General features: G+C 54.6%; 1 protein-coding gene across 4 annotated transcripts in view; it reads left to right on the plus strand.

Annotated features, from left to right (window-relative positions):
- The window catches only part of FBLN1 (fibulin 1), an 84,741-nt gene that overhangs the window by 31,826 nt on the left and 33,269 nt on the right, over window positions 1-19,646 (plus strand). For all 4 annotated transcript variants that reach the window (XM_070600319.1, XM_070600321.1, XM_070600322.1 and 1 more), the window contains exons 8-14: window positions 1,097-1,234; window positions 5,883-6,026; window positions 6,872-7,000; window positions 7,733-7,858; window positions 10,544-10,663; window positions 11,528-11,659; window positions 13,525-13,648. In XM_070600319.1, coding sequence (XP_070456420.1) covers window positions 1,097-1,234; window positions 5,883-6,026; window positions 6,872-7,000; window positions 7,733-7,858; window positions 10,544-10,663; window positions 11,528-11,659; window positions 13,525-13,648 — 913 coding nt within the window. The remainder of the gene's footprint in view (window positions 1-1,096; window positions 1,235-5,882; window positions 6,027-6,871; window positions 7,001-7,732; window positions 7,859-10,543; window positions 10,664-11,527; window positions 11,660-13,524; window positions 13,649-19,646) is intronic.

Genomic DNA, 19,646 nt, shown 5'->3' on the forward strand with positions numbered 1-19,646 from the left:
GTACATATGATGTGATGGGAAAGGCAGCATGGGGCTCCCCCAGGGTCTGGACTCTGTGCGGCGTCCACCTGTGGCGCCTGGGGCACCAGCCAGTTCTGTTGTTAGGAAAGATTTACCTTGTTTACCATAATATTGAGTTAATGACAGTTTCTGAAAAGGCTCAGAGCATGATCATTTAAAAACAAGACCAGGGATGCATTTTGGGTGCTTACATATGCTTTCTACAAAAAAAAAAAAAATCTTTTTTTTTGCACCACAGCTGCTTTCCATCTGATTGCAGGCTTCCTTGAAGTTCAAAGCATACTCCTTCCACTGCATAAAAACATGACATTTCTGGCTGCTGGCCTTTCCCCGCCAAGCCATAGATGTTATTTGGCAGATAAGGCTTTGATGAGAATCTGTTAGAACATAGTTTTCTGCTGAGGGTTTCCAGCCCTCCAGAATGACAAAACCACTTATGTAAAAACGTTGGTTGAATTATGAGGGTAACTCGAAAGCAGGGCACACCCTCTTGGCGGCTGAGGGCCTGCAGGCAAGCCCAGCCTGCTCCACCCTGCAGACGCACTGGGCGGTTTGGACCCCAAGAACCCAGGGGCCCGGCCAGCTGAATATACACTTTTGAACATTTGACAGCTGTGACCTTCAAGGGAAGGGCAGCCAACACGACTGATCATGACAGTCACCATTGTTCATGTTTGAAATATTGTGACGGCTTCAGAATGAATAAGTTTATAGGGACCGTGTTTATTACCACTAAGATTGTTGCTTTATGATCTAAACTAAACATGCACTTAGCCTGAAATGGGGAAAAAAACCACCATATCTTGCCAGGAAAATGCCTGGATTATTTATTATATAACAGAAAGTTTGCCTCATAAGAGCCTTGGGAAAAAAGTCAGCGTTTTAAGACTTTAGCAATGTAAGCACCATTTGGCTAACTAAGACCCTTTTTGTATGTAACCTCTCTGTTGGAATGTTTTGGGTTATAGTCTGAATAATGAGCATTAAAAAAAAATCTTTCTTGTGATTTTAAAGTGTTGTAAGATGCTTCTGGCAGGACTCTTGCTAACAATTTCCTTTTTTTATGATGTACCAGATATTGACGAATGTGAGAGTGGTATTCATAACTGCCTCCCCGATTTTATCTGTCAGAATACTCTGGGATCCTTCCGCTGCAGACCCAAGCTACAGTGCAAGAGTGGCTTTATACAAGATGCTCTAGGCAACTGTATTGGTAAGACATTGCCGCCAGGGCTAATGGGGTCCACCTCGTGGGATGAGTGATCCAGTGATGAGCCACGTCTCGAGAACGTGGGAGGTTGCATAGTGTCTAAAACAGGGATGGGCAAGCTTTTTCTATAAAGGGCCGGATGGCAAATATGTTAGGCCCTTGGGCCGTACAGTCTCTGTTGCAACTACTCAGGTCTGCTGTTGCAGCTGGAAAGCAGCCACAGATATGCGAACAAATGGACAGGGCCGTGTCTCAATAAAACTTTATTTACAAAAACAGGCGGCAGGCTGGGTTTTGCCCCAGAGCTATAGTTGTGCAACCCCTGGTTTAGAGGAAAGAGTTAGTATTTTTGAAATCAGAGACACCTGGTTTTGAACTGAGGCACCTCAGGTAATTTACTTACCTCCTCTGAACCTCAATTTCCTCTTCTATAAAATGGGAATAATCATAATATCTGCTTATAAGCTTGAGGTGGGGATTAAGCAAGGTGATTGTGAAGTTCTGGTAGATTAAAAAATTGTATGAAAAAATACTCTGTGTGAGTGGTCAGATTCATAGGGACAGAGAGTAGAACGGTGGATGCCAGGGGGCTGGGTGGAGGGATGTGGAGTTAGTGTTTAATGGGTTTGGCGTTTCAGTTGGGAAGATGAAAAAGGTCTGTGGATGGATGGCGGTGATGGTTGCACAGCAATGTGAATGTACTTACTGCCACTCATCTGTACACTTAACAATGGTTAAAATGGCATGTTTTATGTTATGTGTATTTCACAGCCATAAAAAAAATACTGTGTTAATATCAGAGGAAGATGGATGTGAGATGAAAGAAAACCTCATGAGAATTTAGTAAAAGTAGGAGGTCTGGGTAAGACTGCTCGCGCTGGAGGAGCAGCCCAGGTGTGGGAGCAGCTGGCAGGAGTGCCTGTTCTGGAAACAGGAGGCGACTGTCCTTTCTCCTGAAATTCATCCTTGGAAATTCTGTTTCCTGTTGGCTTTTGAGTCCAGATCTGCTGGCCTGCCCTTGCTCTCTGCTCAGCAGAAGCTTCTGGGTCCTGCCGTTGAGGCCAGGAAGACTTCTGCCCTGATTTGAACTGCAGACCCCACTAGTCAGGGCCTCCCCTCCTGGGCCGGCCCCTCTCCTTAGAAGGCTGGCGCCACCGTGAGCGAGGGGCCCAGAGTTTCTGTCTTGTTTCTGTCTCACCCTCTCCCAGATAGATCTGTATTGATCTTTGATTTGAAATGGTAGTTTGGGTTGAAAGCTCTCCCCACTTTTTTGCTGCTCCAGGCTATTGAAAGACAAATAGAATAGTGACCCCTTAGGACAGGGGTTGGTCGGAACCCTACCCCCGTCTTCATTCCTAAAGCTCTCCTCTCATCCAGCGCGGGAGGAGAGGCGTCTGAGATGAGGGGGCCTCAGCTGGGCTGCTTTGGGCCCCTTGCCAGCCTCCTGCCAGCAGGGGTGTCGTCACTCTGTCGGCGGGGGAGGGGGGGCCAGTGGGCGGGAGGCTGAAGGCTCTCCCAGGGCCAGCAGGGAGGAGGGTCCTGCCCAGACTTGTGGCATGCTTGGAGGGGGCTCCGCAGAGGAGGCTGGCATCTGTCGGGGATGGAAACCCTGACTCATGGCAAAATCAGCCCTGATTCCCACCGAGAAGGAACACTGACAAGTCCCGACCTAGCCCCGATTTCCCTCTACGGGGTGCAGCACTGTGCAGGGGGAGCACAGGAACGCAGGCAGGAGTGGGCCCGGCTGGTGGGGCCAAACCCCGCAGGAGCCCAGGGCCCAGGACACCCACCGAAGCCCCGCCACCCGGTGATTCAGTGGCTTCAGAACCAAACATTCAGCTCTCAGGGATGTCCCTCACCTCAGCACTGGGGGTCCACTTTCTTGTGTGCCCACGATCCTTCTATCCAAGCTCATGATTGCTTTTAAAGTTATCTTTATTTCAAAAGTTATATACATCTTTATTGACAAAAAAGCAAGCAGAACCCAAGTGCAGGTGGGAAAAGCTAGCCCTGCTCGGCAGTGTCTGTGAGCCCTCTGGGCTCCCGTGCCCTCGGACTTTTTGTTTTTTATTAAAAATGGGATCAGACGGTTCTGCCACTTGCTTCTTTGCCCACTTAACAATGTATTTAGACATCATTGTATGTCAGTACCTGTATGTCATCTTTTTAAAAGTGACTGCATCGTCCAAAGTAATATTTATCAGGAGAAAGTTTGTCAAGACTGCAGGATAGTTTCAGGCTGTCTGTGAGAGGGCAGGTCCCCTCCTCTATGTGCTGGGTCTTCTTCTTGCACACCTCCACCGACGGCACCCTCACTCCCTTCAGAACAGTGTGATCTGTGGTAGGAAGCTCTGACCTCCCGTGTAGCCAGAATCCGTCTTCCTGGAGCGCCTGGAACCATGCCCCATGAGGCTGTCTGATCCTCCCCCAGCCACCCGGCAGACAGCCCAATGGCTGCAGAGCTCTGCCCGAGGGGCCAGCACAAAGCACGGGATGGAGTCTTAGAAAGCAGAGGCCTCTTTCCTTAGTATAAAAGGTAGAATGTTCTAGGACCTTGAGGTTTAGCAGCCGAGGGCCTTGAGACTATCACATCTTGGTCGGTTTCCTTTTTTCTCTTTCTTCTAATCCTACGCCCTGCCGACTGCCTTCCTTTCTGCCTTAGTGAGGAGGGCCAGAGCAGGGCTTCCCACACACCACGGGCCACACGGGTCTCGGGACGTTCACGGGTCCTGAGGCAGGAAAGGGTTCCATGATCACTGGGTTGAACAAAGGGAACAGGGTCCTTTTACAGCTGGGATCATCCGGGCTTTTCCCACACGCATCCGTAAGAGGGAGAGATTCTATGATGTGTTCACAAACTCCTTGGGCCTTTTCTACTTATTTGTTCTTTGTTTATTATTCTTTATTTATTCAGCCTCCCATTCATTAATTCATTCATTGATCGCCTGGTCCTTCCCTCTTGGAGCTTGCAGACTGGGGGACTCCCTCTCTTGAGGGGCACCAGTGTTCCACGGCACAGAGCTCAGGAAGTGTAGATCTGATTGGCACACACAAGGCTGGGGGGAAGGCAGCAATAACATTTCTAAAACGCTGCATTTGTTCTTGACATAAGGCAGGAGCTGCTGAGCTTTTTCTCTAAAGTGCTGGATAGTAAATAGCAACTTCGCCTGCCGTAGGGTCTCGGCTGCAACCACGTGGAAGCAGCTGTAGACAATACGCAAAAGAATGAGCCTGGCTGTGCTCCAATAAAACTTTCCAGAACAGGCTGTAGTTTGCCTACCCCCAATTTGAGGGCCCTCGCCCTGGCTGGGGGGCAGGAAACCCCGGTTCTAGACCTGAGCTGGCCCCCAACTCCCACCTGGCACTCGGGGAGTTTCCTGTTTATAAAATGCAGATAATCATCCTGGCCCTGCCTAACTTTCAGGCTAGCTGTGGTGTGGAGGGCCGTAATGGATGTAAAAGCTTTTGTAAGCTGTAAAGTGCTGCGCTGGTGTAGGAAGGTGGGCTCCCGTGGGGGAGGCGGGAGGGCTGATCATCTGACTGTCTGAGGAGGGTGGGGCTCGGCTGGGAGGGGCGAAATCCAGCTGATCGCTCTTTCTGCCTTCAGCTCAGGGGTCCTCTACCATCACGCCCCTCTGTTTGCCCCCTAGATGCTTTGAACAGGTGATTCTTAAAAACTTAGGTCCTCTTAGAGGACCGCCCCCAGTAGGAAGTTCAGTCTGTGCAGTTTTTCACCAAACTTGAGCGTGAGGAATGAGCAGGTGTGCGACCCAGGTCTCCTGGTTCATTTACTGGTTCTCACTCGCTAGGCGTGTGTTCATCAAAGGTGAACGCCTCATGGTCCCCACATGGGAGGCAGGTCCAGTGAGGAGGGAGACGGCTGTGCAGCGAACATAGAGCGGCAGCCCATCCCGCGGGGCCCGAGGAGCCCAGATGGGGGACCAGAGGAGGGTGTCTTGAGGAAGTGGCACTCAAACTGTAAAAGTGTTTACCGGGCAGACAAGGGAGATGGCTTTCCAGGCAGGGACTGTGTGAACAGACATGCAGCGGTGGGACCGAGGGGCCTATCCGGGAGCTGTAGGTGTGTTGTTAGGGCTGGAACCTGGGCTGCAGGAGAGACTGGCCAGAGTGAGGCTGGGAGGCAGGCAGGGCCAGGCCAGTCACCAGAGGGGCCCAGAGTCTCACAGGGCAAGAGTGCTGGCAGCAAGGGGGCAGCCACTCCTGTTTCCCTTAGCCCCACGCCCCACTCAGGGAAGATGCTCCATATACTGCATGGAATGGGTGAACACAGGATGCCACCCACATTGCCAAGTCCACAGTGTGGACTGTGAGTCCTGTGGGATTTGTGTGATCATGGAAGGGCCTGGAAGCCAGGCAGGCAGCTTTGGATTCAGTGCAATGAAAGGTGAAGGTGTTGAAGGTCTCAGGGCAAGAAGATGGACCAGGGAGGTGGTATTTAAGGGGGTGTGTGCTGGTGAAATCTGGGAGCCAGTGCGGAGGCTGCTGTATGGTCCAGGTTGAGGGCATTGTAGCGCCTCTGTTTGTGTTTTTGCAAAGAGGAGGGCAGTGGGGTTTCTTTGGAGATCCAATTGTTGGGTTTGGGGAAGCCGTCCACGTTTAACCTCGTTGTTTCCATCTTTTCCTGCTGTAGATATCAATGAGTGTTTAAGTATCAGTGCCCCGTGCCCTGTGGGGCAGACATGCATCAACACGGAGGGCTCCTACACATGTCAGAAGAATGTGCCCAACTGTGGCCGTGGCTACCATCTCAACGATGAGGGAAACCGCTGTGTTGGTTGGTATTAAAAAAGAAAACCCATCTGAAATAGACTTTTCTATCTGCTTCCAGCACAACCCTCCCTTCTCTGGAAGGGGAGAGTAGATAGATGCCCAAAGCAAAGCTATTTCCACCTGCCCATCCATCCCATTGCTGACCTCCAGGCATAGGCCTTTATCATCTGTTGTCTGGACTAGTGCAATAGCATGCCAACCCACCCATCCACTGCGCCCAGCTTTGTCCCCTTCGGTCTGTCCAGTCATCCTGAGCAGAAAGCTCTTGCCCCTCCTTGCTCACAGCTCCCACTGGGGATAGCTCCCCATTGGTGACAGAGGACACATGGCCCTGCTTACAAGTCAGTCTTCCTGGGCTGGCCCCAACTTCACAAACCTTATAATCCAGATGAACTAGGTCTTGCTGCTCCCCAAACATGCCCTGCCCTTTCACTCTTACTTTATCCCCTCTGCCCACCTCTCCCACATTCCATCGGATCCAGGGCAAAGGCCTCTTGATCCAGCCTGCCAGCCTCTTGATCCAGCGTCTCCCGCTCTGTAACTCCCCGAGCACGTCCGCAGCATCTCCCCAGGTCACCGGCACCTCCTGCCTTAACTAAGGTCATTGCTGGCTGGCCAGAACAGGTATCCCCTAAGGGTAGGGGCTGCGTCCAGGTCAGCTGTCTCCCCAGCATGGGGGCCGGCACGCAGTAGGTGCCTCTTGAAGTCGTGTTGAAGGATAAACGATGCTGCTTTGTCAATGCCCATTTTTGTTTGCTCCTTTCTTGCCTTGCCTTCCTTTCTGATCCTCTTAGGAAAACAAAAAAGCCCACATTAAAGGGTTTTCAATGTGTCTTTCTCTTTTGCAAGACGTGGATGAGTGCTCCCCGCCCGCGGAGCCATGTGGCCCTGGGCACCGCTGTGTGAACTCCCCTGGAAGCTTCCGCTGCGAGTGCAAGGCTGGTTACTACTTCGACGGCATCAGCAGGACTTGTATAGGTGCGTGGGGATCCCCTGCAGGCCTGGGGTCCCGGCCAGGTGGCCCTAGAGACAACCCAGCCTGTGGTCCCCTGGAGTGACCACAGAATGCTCCTCGCCTCAGAAAAAATCCCAGGCGCAGCCGGTTCCAGAGAAAGACCCGAGGCAGGAGACCCCCTGACTCTAGGTCCAGCCCTGCAGCTGCCCTCTTGGTGTGAGCCAGCTCCCCACCTGCAGAGCAGGTGCCCAAGACCTCCAAGCATTTATGAGACTCCAGCCCTCTCCACAAATGCCCTAAAGGACTGTGAGTTCCCAGAGATTCATCACCCACCTGCAGTGCTGCAGGGCCCAGAGCTGCATGCTTATCCCAGGGCAGCAAGAACCCAAGACAGCCGCCCCACGGCCAGCAGTGGGGACAGACCCTGCTGCCCGATGCCTGCCATCCCCAAACCAGGGTGCTCAGGGGAGGCTGGCGTCTGCTCTGCCCACCCCCACGGCCCCTTTGTCACATCCCAGTGGCCCACCTCGTGGGCTCTGGGGTGCAGAACTAGTGGGAGGGCGAATGCGCAGGCATGCAGTCGTGGAAGGAGCCTGAGGCTTGCCAGAGGGCAGGCCGGTGGGGTGTGATCCCGGCTCCCCGCTGACTTGCTGTGCTCTGCCAAACTCGGAGCAACGGGACTGAAGGAGTTGGGGGCGAGGGTCGCGAGCTGCCGGTGGGTGGACGTGGCCCTGAGCCCCGCCGCTCTCTTGCAGACATCAACGAGTGCCGGCGCTACCCCGGGCGCCTGTGCGGCCACAAGTGCGAGAACACGCCCGGCTCCTACTTCTGCAGCTGCACCGTGGGCTTCCGGCTCTTGGCCGACGGCCGCTCCTGCGAAGGTGAGGCTGGGGCGGGGCCTCGTCCGCTGCCTCCCCGAGCCGCCTGCCTCCTGGGGAGGGCGCCGCCGCTCCCACCGGCCCCGTGTGGGACTGACTCACATTCGTTTCCGAGCACATTTTAAATGCAGTGTTAGCAAGACAGATGCCCATGAAAGGCTGTTTGTCGGAGAGGACCGCTCGCCTCGACTTCTCCTGGGCCCTGGAGGGGCTGGACCCCCAGCCCTCCACGCCTGCACACGTGGGGAGTCCCAGGCTGGCCCGTGAAGCCGTGGGGGATACCGTGGGGGACACGCCTGAGGGGGTGGGGTTTGGAGGGGCCACACCCACCGCTTACTCACGTGACCCTGGGGAGTGGCTGACCTCACCTGCCTCGGTGAACGTCCTCCCCCGGAGATGGGGCTGGTATGTCAAAGAGAAACAAACTCTAGACGCTTGTTGAAAGGGTGACACAGATTTTATTCAGACTACTGCAGGCAGGGAGAGAGCGCTCCGTGTGAATTGATCTCAACTCCACCAAAACGAAAGGCGGGGGGCTTTTTAAACGCTGGGGGCTGGGGCTTGCTGAGGAAAAGGGCTGAAAGATGTTACGGGGTGGTCCTCGATTAGGCCAGCTGTGTCTGCTCACTGGCACAGACGGAGGATGGGGGCTATCCCCCCAGGTCCTTGAGAAAGACATTCCTGGGTTGTGGAACATACATCTCAAAGGGACAGAGAAAGGATTTATATTTGCATGTTTTCTAAAGTAAATGCTTCTAAGAAAAAGGGAGGTCAGGGCCTGTAGTCAGGCGTTGGCTGGAACACAGTAAATTCTTCAGGCAGCGTTGAGCTTTCTCAGGCAGGTGTTTTAAGGGGCCAGGATCGTCATCTTGGGCCAGTATCAGCCGTGCTGGAGTTTGGTAGGTGTCTGAGCGTGGGGGCCGGGGGTTGGATGGAGCCATTGGTGCCAGGCATCCTGTGGTTCTCAGATAACACTGACCTCCTCTGATGGGACAGATGGAGATGGGGTGTGCAGCTCGGCAGGCGTCATGCCTTCTAGGGGAATTAGGTTCTGAGGTCAACAGAAATTGAGAGCTTTTGACAGCGCTTAGCGGTCCCTCAAGTTGCCTGCCCAGCCCTGTTCTGTGCCGTGCAGTCCAGGGGGCAGCTGCTTGTGGAGCAGGCTCAAGACATGGCCAGTCTTAAACTTCTGGATTAAGAAGGATGATCACAAAGTCCAATATGCCAGGAGGCACTCCAGCGTACATAATTCTCCCACTGGAGGATGGACAGCGTGAGGGGCTCCTGGGTCCTAGGCTTTCCCTGAGATTCTGGGATTTGTCCCCAAGAACCAGACCCAACACAGGAGTATTGACAAGGAACAAGATTCTCACATGGGGGTCCCTCTGACCTAAGTTCAAATCCCAGCTCTGTCGTTTTTGTGGCCTTGAAGAAGTAAGAGCATTTCTGGCCTCAGTGTCCTCATCTGTAAAATGGGGAGAGTAGGACCCACTTTAAAGAGGATCACGAGGATGAAGCAAGACAAAGCATGTGAAGAGTTTGTCACAGAGCCCAACATGAGACGAAATGCCAGCAATATGGAGACTGCTGGTATTATTGTTATCATTCCTGGTTACTCCTAAGTGACTGAAAAACAGGCATTCATATTTTCGTTAGTGGGTAATATTGTGGGCACAAAAACGGGGTCTGGCCAGCCTTGCCGTATTATTCTACAAAGCATTTATAAAGCACCCCCCCCTCCAAGGTGTGTAGCAAGAACATAGTTCCTGCCTTCAGGGAGTGTCTCTAGGATGTGATGAGAAACCACACTGGGCAGAGGGGAGCAGGTGAACAGCTGATCAGGTGGTGGCCAGGCATGTGGGGCCTGCAAGGGTGAAATACCACGTGAGAGGCTGCTGGACATTCTCAGCTGCCCACCGCTCCTGCCTTGCTAAGAATTAGCAGTAAATAAATTCCAGAAGGGACTTCTAGGCCAGAGATTGGCAAACTGTTTTTCTAAAAGCTACGTAGTAAATATTTTAGGCTTTGCTGGCCACAGTCTCTGTTGCAGCTGCTCAACTCTGCCTTTGCAGCACAAAAGCAGCCATAGACCATGGTAAATGAATGAGCATGGCCGTGTGTCGATAAAACTTTATTTACAAAAACCAGTGTTGGGCCGGGTGCATGCTGATCCCTGCTCTTAGCAAAGGGAACAGATGAGCAAGAGCCCAGAGTTGCTGAGTGGCCTGGTGAGTTCCGAGCGTTGGAGAATTAGGAGTAGTGGCACATCAGCTGGGTCAGGCAGGGCCTCCATCATCGGCAGAGGATGTTGTCTGGGAGGTGAAGCGGGGAGGATGTGATCAGATTTCCATTTGAGGACTAGAACTGATTCTGGTACCCGGTGGGGGCTGGATTGCAAGGAGCCAAGACTCCGAGTTTGGAGGCAATTCCTGTCATCCTGGCGGGAGATGGTGCAACTTGAAGCAGGCAGTGGCGGGGATGGAGAGATTCCAGATCCATCAGTCTTGCAGGATTGGAGTGGGAGCCCCTCTCCCTCGGGGTGACCCAAAGCGGGTCCCTGGCCCCACACCCCAGGACCTCCACCTCTCCATGTGTATTAACTTGAGGGAGGTGCTGTGCTCACAGCCCCACCAGGGAGGGGCATGTGATGTGCCTTGAGTGCTGACCCCCGGGACCCTTCTCTTTCAGACATGAACGAGTGTAACAGCAGCCCCTGCAGCCAGGAGTGCGCCAACGTCTACGGCTCCTACCAGTGCTACTGCCGCCGGGGCTACCAGCTCAGCGATGTGGACGGGGTCACCTGCGAGGGTGAGGGTGCCCCGCTCAGCTGATTGGCTGGAACAGCCCGTGCCCACCTTCCACTTAACGCCCTTTCCTGCTGGCGGGTGGTTTGTTTTTCCCTCTAACTGAGATTTATTTGGATACATTTTACCCGTTGTTGAGAGGTCTCGAAAGGAACGAACCTGGATTTTTCTGTAATAAATACCCCGCAGTGGTGATCGCCATGTGTGCTGACACCTCAAGCAGGGCTGGGTGGTAGCGTGTGGCCCAGGGGTGAGGAGGAGGCTCAGAGGCCACCCACATCCCTGACTCGCAGCTCTGCCTCTGGCCTTTTGAAAGCCCCTTACCGGGCACGAGCCATCCTCCTCTGTGACGTGGTCCAGACTCACCAGGTTGTCAGAGGATCAGACTGGATGTCGACTCAGAAGGGCTTCATCCAGCGCCTGGCGCATGTAGGTGCTTATTGGGCAACTGTTACTAAGATTATTGCTATTTCCATGGGAGGTGTGTTTTTTATTAACACATTTATGATAACTGGCATTAGGTTTGCTTGCGGCCTTTAGGGCACCTGTACTCTCTGTCATTCTGAAGCCCGTCGCCTTTCGCCCCTGCTCAGCTCCCCATTCTGCCTCCTTCGCCCCCCCCCCCGCCCACATGTACACACACCATGAACTTGCTGTGTGACCCTAGGCCAGGCCCTTCCCCTCTCTGGGCCTCAGTTTCCCCTTCTGACATGACGGTCTCAGAGGCTGCCCCAGCCCAGCAATTTGAGGCCTCCTGTGTCCGGCTTGCCCTGTGCAGCTGCCCTCCCAGGCCCCAGCCGGCCCACTGGGGGGATGTAGCTGGGCGAGGGTCTGCACGGGCCGCTGAGGGTGGGCTTTGCCGTCGCAGACATTGACGAGTGTGCTCTGCCCACCGGGGGCCACATCTGCTCCTACCGCTGCATCAACTTCCCTGGAAGCTTCCAGTGCAGCTGCCCTTCCTCCGGGTACAGGCTGGCCCCCAACGGCCGGAACTGCCAAGGTGAGTGCATTGGGACCCCCGGGACGGCTCAGGCAGTGCTTGGGGCTCTGCAGTGTTGGGGGCTGGACCGGGCAGCCCCCAGCGGAGGGGATTTGCTTCCCCAATCCAGGGGCCACACCACAGATGGGGTGCATTTGGGAAGTGGATGGGGAGCCTCTGCATCCCAGGTGTGTCCTGGGGCCCACATGCACCCTAGTCTCCCACACCGGCACGCCTGTCCTCTGGGGGTTCTGAGCCCTCCTACCTTCCTTGGCAGCCCCGAGGCAACTGGAACAGAGCTGACAGTCTTTAGGAAGATGCCCACCAGGGAGGAAATGGGAAGTCAGTGCCCGAAAGGCCCCGCTTGCTATTGCTGGCCCCTACAGCATAGTGCTGTTTGTTCAGTCTTTCATTCAGTCATTCGACAAACCCTTGCTGCAAGCCAGGCCTTGCCAGACATTAAGGACAAAACAGTGGGCGGATGGTGGAGCCTTCTGTCCCAAGGTGCTGGTCATTGCCCAGGCAAGGGGGTGGGCATGGTCTGGGTGTGTGACAACCCTGAGGTCTCTGTACTTGTGGATACTATGGCTGTGGGGGTCCCGCTGGGGCCGGGGGTCTGCTCCAGCATGGGCTACATGAGAGGGCCTTGCTGTACTCAGCTCTCATTTCTAAGAACACCCTAGAGGTCATCATGTGTCCTGGAACTGTCCATTTGGTAACTGAGTGGATATTTGTGAATGAATGATCCTGGAATGGAATGCTGCCTCACCTCTGGGAGCGGCCCCAGAGGCTGAATCACAGAGGCTGGGTCTGTCCAGCCCCTTCCTCATGAGCCCCACGCAGGGCTGGCGACCCTAATGGGCTCCAGAGACCCCGAGTCCCGCAGATGCCGTCTCTGGTCATGAAGGCAGCCACTCTGATCAGAGGCGGGCGGGAGCTGCGGCATTTCTGGGGAGGGACCTACTCGGCTCGTCGGGAGCTCGGAATGGAAGTCACTTTGTGTTTGCGTTTCTGACGGAGCAGGTGACTTTCCTGCTCCTGGCCAGGCTCCCTCACCGCAGCCTGGCGTCCTGCCAGACACAGCGCAAACACCTTCCTGAGCCTCGGCCCTTGGGATGGGGGCATGCTGTTTTTGCCGCCGACAGTCAGACATTTGGCACCTCTTAACAGATGCCTCCCAGCTTGGTGATGTCCCCTGGGCCTCACCATTCAGCTGCTCCTGAGAGCTGTGGGAAAGGGGATGGCTCCCATGTCCAAGGTGCCCCAGGCCTGGTTCTGATCCAGCCCAGACAACGTCGGACACTGGGCCCCATGTAGAATCCTTTTAGGCCTCGGTTTCCTCATCTGTGATATGGGGCTGGTACCTGGGGTGGTACGAGTCACATGCAAGGTAAGGTGATGAGCCTTGGAAACCACAGAGAGAGCCACAGAGAGGTGCTGGCTGGTTAAGGCTCGGACCCTGGCACCAGCCTGCCTGGGTTCAAGGCTCAACTCCGACACTTATGAAATGTGTGACCTCAGGCGAGTCACTTAACCTTTGCGAGCTCCTCCCTAAAATGAGCATAATAACAGTACTTGACTCACTGAATTGTCAGGAGAATTAAGAGAATTCCTGCAAGGCACTTCCAGGGCCGTCCTATAGTGTTTGCTGTTATCATGGTGACACTCACTCCAGGGATTGTGACTAATAAGTAAAATTCTATAAATATGAATATCCTGTAAATAAAAGAGCTGGCACAGAGCACTGCTCCAGAAAGCAGCCAGGGGATGGCAAGGATGGCTTGATCCCCCGACTCTGGTTGGTGGGAGGCCTGGGCACCCTTGACTGGGTGGGGATGGCTCAGGTGGCCTCAGCCTTCACTGTGCTGCCTTGGGGTCTCTCGCAGACATCGATGAGTGTGTGACCGGCATCCACAACTGCTCCGTCAATGAGACCTGCTTCAACATCCAGGGCGGCTTCCGCTGCCTGGCCTTCGAGTGCCCCGAGAACTACCGCCGCTCCGCAGACACGTAAGTCCCTCGGGCCCTGAGATTGTCTGTCTGTGTCCGCCTTCCTGGGGGCCTACCTCCCAGCCCTTGTGGGTGGCTAATGAGCTGTGCCCTCCCACAGGGGTCTCGGGAAGCTTGGGGATCTCTGGTTCTCAGGCCCCTAAACACCAGCAAGGGAGGTCACAGAAAGCCAAGATAGTGACTTCAAGTGAGCCGAAGGTTGGTGGGCCTGCCTCAGGTGAGCCTGTGCGTGGAGCCAGGCAGGAACCCCAGCCCTCTCCTTTCTCAATGTGAAACCTTGGGAAGGGACAGCTCTCTGGGCCTCAGTTTCCTCATCTGTGAGACGCAGATGTCAGAAGGTGCTCTGACTCAGATGAAGGTAGTGATGGCTCCAGGTGGGCCGACCTGACTTCTTGGGCCATCGTTATTAGGTCACCTAAGAGCTCCATTCTGTTCAGCCCGATGACTGTGTGGGAACAGCATGGAAGGTTCTGTGTTGTAAAGTTGAGACTGTGTGTCCATGTGTCATTGTGAGCTCACTCACTCCTAGGCCACCAGGATGTCACCTGGGGTGTCCGGGAGCCCCCTTTCTCAGGAAGTAGTGAGGACCCTCTGGCCTTACGACACTCCACTCCCGCCCTAATTTTGTTCGGAGAGTCTCATTTAGTGCCACTGTCAGTTGTTTCGGGAAAAGCTCCATGGTGGCAGCCAATCTCAGGAGCATGGACATGTGACCCTCCCTCCAGCCCCTGGAAATGCTCAAAGCCAGCACATGGCCAGGCTGCCTGGGTGACCCAGCCTCTTGACCTGCTCCCCTCACTGGAGGGTCAGCGCCTTCTTGGATGGCGCACCAGGCCCCAGCGTCCACTTACTCAGCCTGAGGGCCCTGGCTGGTGGTTCTGGCCCGGACTCCAGCTTGCCAAATGCTGGAACAGGAGACGCTCTGACAGCCCCAGTCTCCGGCAGCCCTTTGTGTTCTTTCCAGCATTGGGGGCTCCTCCACCAGCCTCGCGGCCTGCTCTGTTGCCCCCACATGTGTTTTTGTCTGCCTGGAAACCCAGTACCTCGCTTCCTTCCTGTGCCCAGTTAGGGAAAAGCCACTCGAGAGCTGGGTTTGCGAGCATGCAGCGTTCCAGACCTGTGGGTTACGCAGCAGCCTGCGTGCAATCATGAGGCTCGTCTGGGCCTTTCAGAAAGTTCTGTGTCCTCAATCTGAGGCTGTGCTGCCATTTGTCTTTGTAAGTTCCCTCACTCCCAGGCCTTTGTCCACATCTGGGTTTGAGAATTCTGGAAGATGGGCTGTTGTTTTCCATCGGCCTCTAACTCACACACAGCACCGAAAGCAAAAGGGGAGGAGGCTGCCCTGTGCGGGGTCTTCCTACCTCCTAAGCCCCAGGGTGGGCAGGCTGATGCTGTGCACTGAGGTTGTGACTGAAATCGGCAGACCCAGCTCCTCCCGCTCGTGTTGGTGCATGCTGTGGATGCCTTTGCCAACCCTCAGTGCTGGAGAAGGTCATTTACTTGTTTGGGGCATGTTCACTGTGGGCCTACTGTGTGCAGGCACCTGGGCAGACATCAGGTCTACAAAGGCCCCTATTCCCTGCCCACTAGGAATACATGTAAAAACCAGCAGTGGCCAGTCAGTGCGTGGGTGCTGAGACCAAGGAGGGCCCCCACTGGCTGGGGCAGGGGTGGTGTCAAGCGGGTACCTGGAATAAGTGATGCTTGAATGAAGCGGGACAGAGGAGCTGAGTTGGGCAGAGAGGGAGGGAGGCAGGGGTGGGATTGGGGAAGAGGCATGGCATGCATTCAGCAGGGAAATGCATTCTGGAATGCATTTACAGGGGTCCCCAGAAATGAAGTGGGGTGTTCAGCAAGGAAGTGCATTCCGCTCACTGAGGGGTTGATGCTTCAGGGCCAGGTCTGTCCCCATCCCATGGAGGCATCAGCCTGTCCCCGGGGCTGATAAAGGGGGGGGCTCCGTCATTCTCTGTAAGTAGGAGCAGAAGGTGGTCCCTCACCCGCAGTAAAGGCAATGGGGATGGGGGTAATGAGGCTGAGCACCCGTCCAGTGAAGAGAGCCATCAGGTTAACACACGTTCCTGCTCGCCAGCCCCCCAGTGGCCTGAATGGAGGCTGGGAGGGGTGTGGGCCCCGTGCTGAGGGTCCTGAGCTGAGGAGGGTCAGGCTGAGCCCCTGTGACTGTTCACGCCTTGTTCGGATGCATTCTGGAAAAATCCTGGCTTTGGAGTTAGGCTTGCTTGGGTTTGCCTCCCAGCTCGGTCCCCTCCAGGTCCCTTAACCTTGACCTTGACTATGACCAGGTCTTGTGAGCTTCTTAGAACCTCCATATTCTCAGCTGTAAAGGGGGTGGTGATATTGCCCGCCTGGGTTCTTACAGGGAGACCTGCGACTCAGGCAGAGCCCCCTCTCACAGCTCACTCTGGGTTCAGCTCTGATGGGGTGTGGCTGGGCACCCCGAGGAATATTTACTGCCGGTACTTATGGCTCTCCTGTTCCTCAGTGCCGTGGCCTCGGGCCAGCTTCTTGGCCACCCAGGGGCCCTTTCTGCATCTGTAACACAGCACTGAGAACACCTGCTTGGCAAGCCCTTGGGGATTAGTGAGGATTAGCGGTAATAGCCCGGGCACCCAGCCGAGTGCAGCATCGGTGCTCAGGACAGAGTGGAGGTGAGGGGGAGGGTTAGCATCCCGCTTCTCTTCCTCATGATGCAGCGACTCAGAATGCAGACATGCCTGCCAGTGACCTTGCAGCTCTTACTCTGCTGCTTGCCGACTGTGTGACTGTGTGCCGGCTGTGTGGCTGTGTCCCGGCTGTGTGCCTGCTGTGTGACTTTGTGCCGACTGTGTGACTCTGTGCTGACTGTGTCGCTGTGTGCCGGCTGTGTGTTGACTGCGTGGCTGTGTGCTGACTGTGTGGCTGTATGCCGGCTGTGTGACTATGTTCTGACTGTGTGGCTGTATGCCTACTGTGTGACTATATGACTGTGTGCTGGCTGTGTGACTGTGTTTTGACTGTGTGGCTGTATGCCAGCTGTGTGACTGTGTGCCGACTGTGTGACTATATGACTGTGTGCTGACTGTGTGACTGTGTGCTGACTGTGTGACTATATGACTGTGTGCTGACTGTGTGGCTGTGTGCTGACTGTGTGACTGTATGCTGACTGTGTGACTATATGACTGTGTGCTGACTGTGTGGCTGTATGCTGACTGTGTGACTATATGACTGTGTGCTGACTGTGTGACTATATGACTGTGTGCTGACTGTGTGACTGTATTCTGACTCTGTGACTGTGTGCTGACTGTGTGGCTGTGTGCTGACTGTGTGGCTGTATGCCGACTGTGTGACTATATGACTGTGTGCTGACTGTGTGGCTGTGTGCTGACTGTGTGGCTGTGTTCTAACTGTGTGACTGTGTGCTGGCTGTGTGGCTGTGTGCTGACTGTGTGCTGACTCTGTGACTGTGTGCTGACTGTGTGGCTGTGTGCTGACTGTGTGGCTGGCTGAGTCAAACGTTGCTCAGCCCTCAGATGGAGAAGATGGGACACTGGCTCCCGAAGGGCTGTGTGCTCATGGGGCCATCCCTGTTGTACCCCGGAATCTGTCTGGTTACAGTTTTCTCCTTTGTTGAGCCCTGTTGAGGGATCATGGACCAGCCGGGAGCCCAGCGTCCTACGTAGGAAGTGCAGGTGAGGCCTGGAATCCAGATTGAGGGGCCACAGTGCGTCTTATCCTGGTTGCCCCACCTCAGTCAGGGGAGTTACTCTGGGACCACGGGAGCACCAGTAGCTTAGTGTGAACCTGGTGACAAGTCATGTACCCAACCCAGACAGGATGCTGCCAGGGCTCCCAGTAAGGAAAGGCCAGCCTTCTCTCAGCTGCTAACTTCTCAGCCTGGGATTTTCTATTTTAAACCCTCTTTTCTCCTCCTCAAAAATCTTCTTGAAGAATTTATTATCTAACCTTCAGAAAGCAACTTTTAAAACCTAAAAGAGCTGTATTAGAAAGGATCCAGTGGCCAGCACTTCTGTGGTGAACATTCAACCAGAGCGGCCCATTCAGGGAGCCCTGGCCTGCAAGATTTATGAGTCTCTCTCTCTCTGTCTCTGGTCCTCAGCCTTCTCTCTTTCTCTACACAATCTCCTTCTGGGCAGCATCCCCGCTGGCCAAGGGGCAGTAACTGGAGCATGACCCAACAGGCTGGGCCACAAACCACAGAGCTGGGCCTCGCAGACTGACCAAGCTGTTAAGATTCTGACCACAAGATTCCCTCCTACCCGCAGGAGGAATGTTCAAAGTGTCCCGGAGCCTGAGATGGGACTGAAAACATCCTCTTTATCCCTCGGCGGGGCCGACCCTGAGACTCGTGGTCTTGAAAGCCAGAGCAAGGCTGGGCGGTCTTGGTTGGCACAGTTCTTGGCTCCAGGGTATAATGCCAGTGGACAGAGTGGGTGGAGCGGGGCCCTGGCCGGTTCCTGAGGCATGTCTCCGGAATGAGAAAAGCGTGAAAGTCAGGGAAATGCCAGCAGGGACGGCTGCAAGCATCAGACAGCCTGGGGTAGCAGAACGGCCACGCCTCCCAGGAGAAGGGACCGGGCCGTAAGGGCCTTTTTTCTCTGGTGCGTGGTGGCTTTCAATGATTGCATTCTTACGGAACTTGGGGTGTGTTGATCAAATTTGTTGAACTGAGAAAGTGGGGCACATTGTTCTCTCATGCACAGTGAGATGGAGAGCAAGGTGTGTGGTCCCAGAGGCCTGGCCCTCCTCTGCTCTGTGGGAGATGCAGTGACGACAGCCCCTCCTCAATCTGGACATACCTGCCAGCAAGGACTTTTGTGCCATTCCCAGTCTGACAGGCGGTCTGTCGGCTGCAGTAGTTATGATTTCTGGGATCTTTCAATAAGTTTGGGATAGAGAGGATAGGATAATTGAAGTTGGAACTGACTGGGAAAATCAGGGCCATATTTTTTTGTGCACATTTACTAAGCAAATGGTAGGTGTTGAGTCCGTGCTGGGTACTGGAGATAAAACCAAAGAGCCACAGGCCCACCGTTGGGGAGCGAGTGGTCTAGAAGGGGCCAGGCCCAGAAACGCCTCGTGTGGGGAAGGGTTTGGGGTGTTCCGGTTAATGACTCTTTGGGGTCAGGCTTATGGAGACCGTCGAGGAGGAATGAACGTCCGGCTGTCTGGTGTGTGATGGCGCGGGAGCTGTACTAGAACATCACACACACCTCGCCTGCCCTGCCTGCCGCGTGTGCTGGGTTAACGCTTCCATCTGGCAAATCGAAACCCTGTCCTCGGACAGGCTGCAGGCCGCAGGGGAGAAGTGGAAAGCTGCTCACATGAAGGAGACTCTAGCGCCACCTGCTGGCCGGAACCGCCAGACCCTTCCTGAAGCCGCTGGAATGCACGGGTGTGTGTGTGTGTGTCTGTGTAACGGCTTTGAAGTAAGGCAGGCCGACTTTGCCTCTGCCACTTACTGCAGACTGTGGAGTCGTGGATAGCTTACCTGTCCTTACTGAGCTTCAGTCTTCCCATGAGTAGAATACGGAGGATGATGTGGAACAGTGAGCTAGTGGAAGGAGAAACCCTGACGTCCCCAGCATGAGGCCAAGCACTGTCAGTCAGTGTCTCCCAAATCACCCGGAGCACTCCCTTTTGGCCTATGCCTGGGTGTCTCTGGGGGTGGGCTGCCCCTCAGCAGCACCCATTCCCACTTTCTTTCCTGCCTCTCCCCTCTGCCCCTGGGCCCCGTCTCATGCAGGACTCACCCCGTCAGTGTGGCTGATGCTCACATACCTTTAGTACCATGGAGGTCATTCCAAGGACGGTCCTTTCTAAGAACTTGGAATGGTAAATGCCTAAGTAAATGAAAGGATTCCTATCAGTCCTGATAAAGAGCCTGGAAATAGAATGGAGAAAGAGACCACTCACAATGAATGCCAAGTGTAAAATATGTCCGAGTAACCAAACACTAGGCATAGAAACTTAAAAAGTT

This window comes from Equus przewalskii, chromosome 29, assembly GCF_037783145.1.
Source record: "Equus przewalskii isolate Varuska chromosome 29, EquPr2, whole genome shotgun sequence".
In the NCBI taxonomy this organism is placed as follows: Eukaryota; Metazoa; Chordata; class Mammalia; order Perissodactyla; family Equidae; genus Equus; species Equus przewalskii.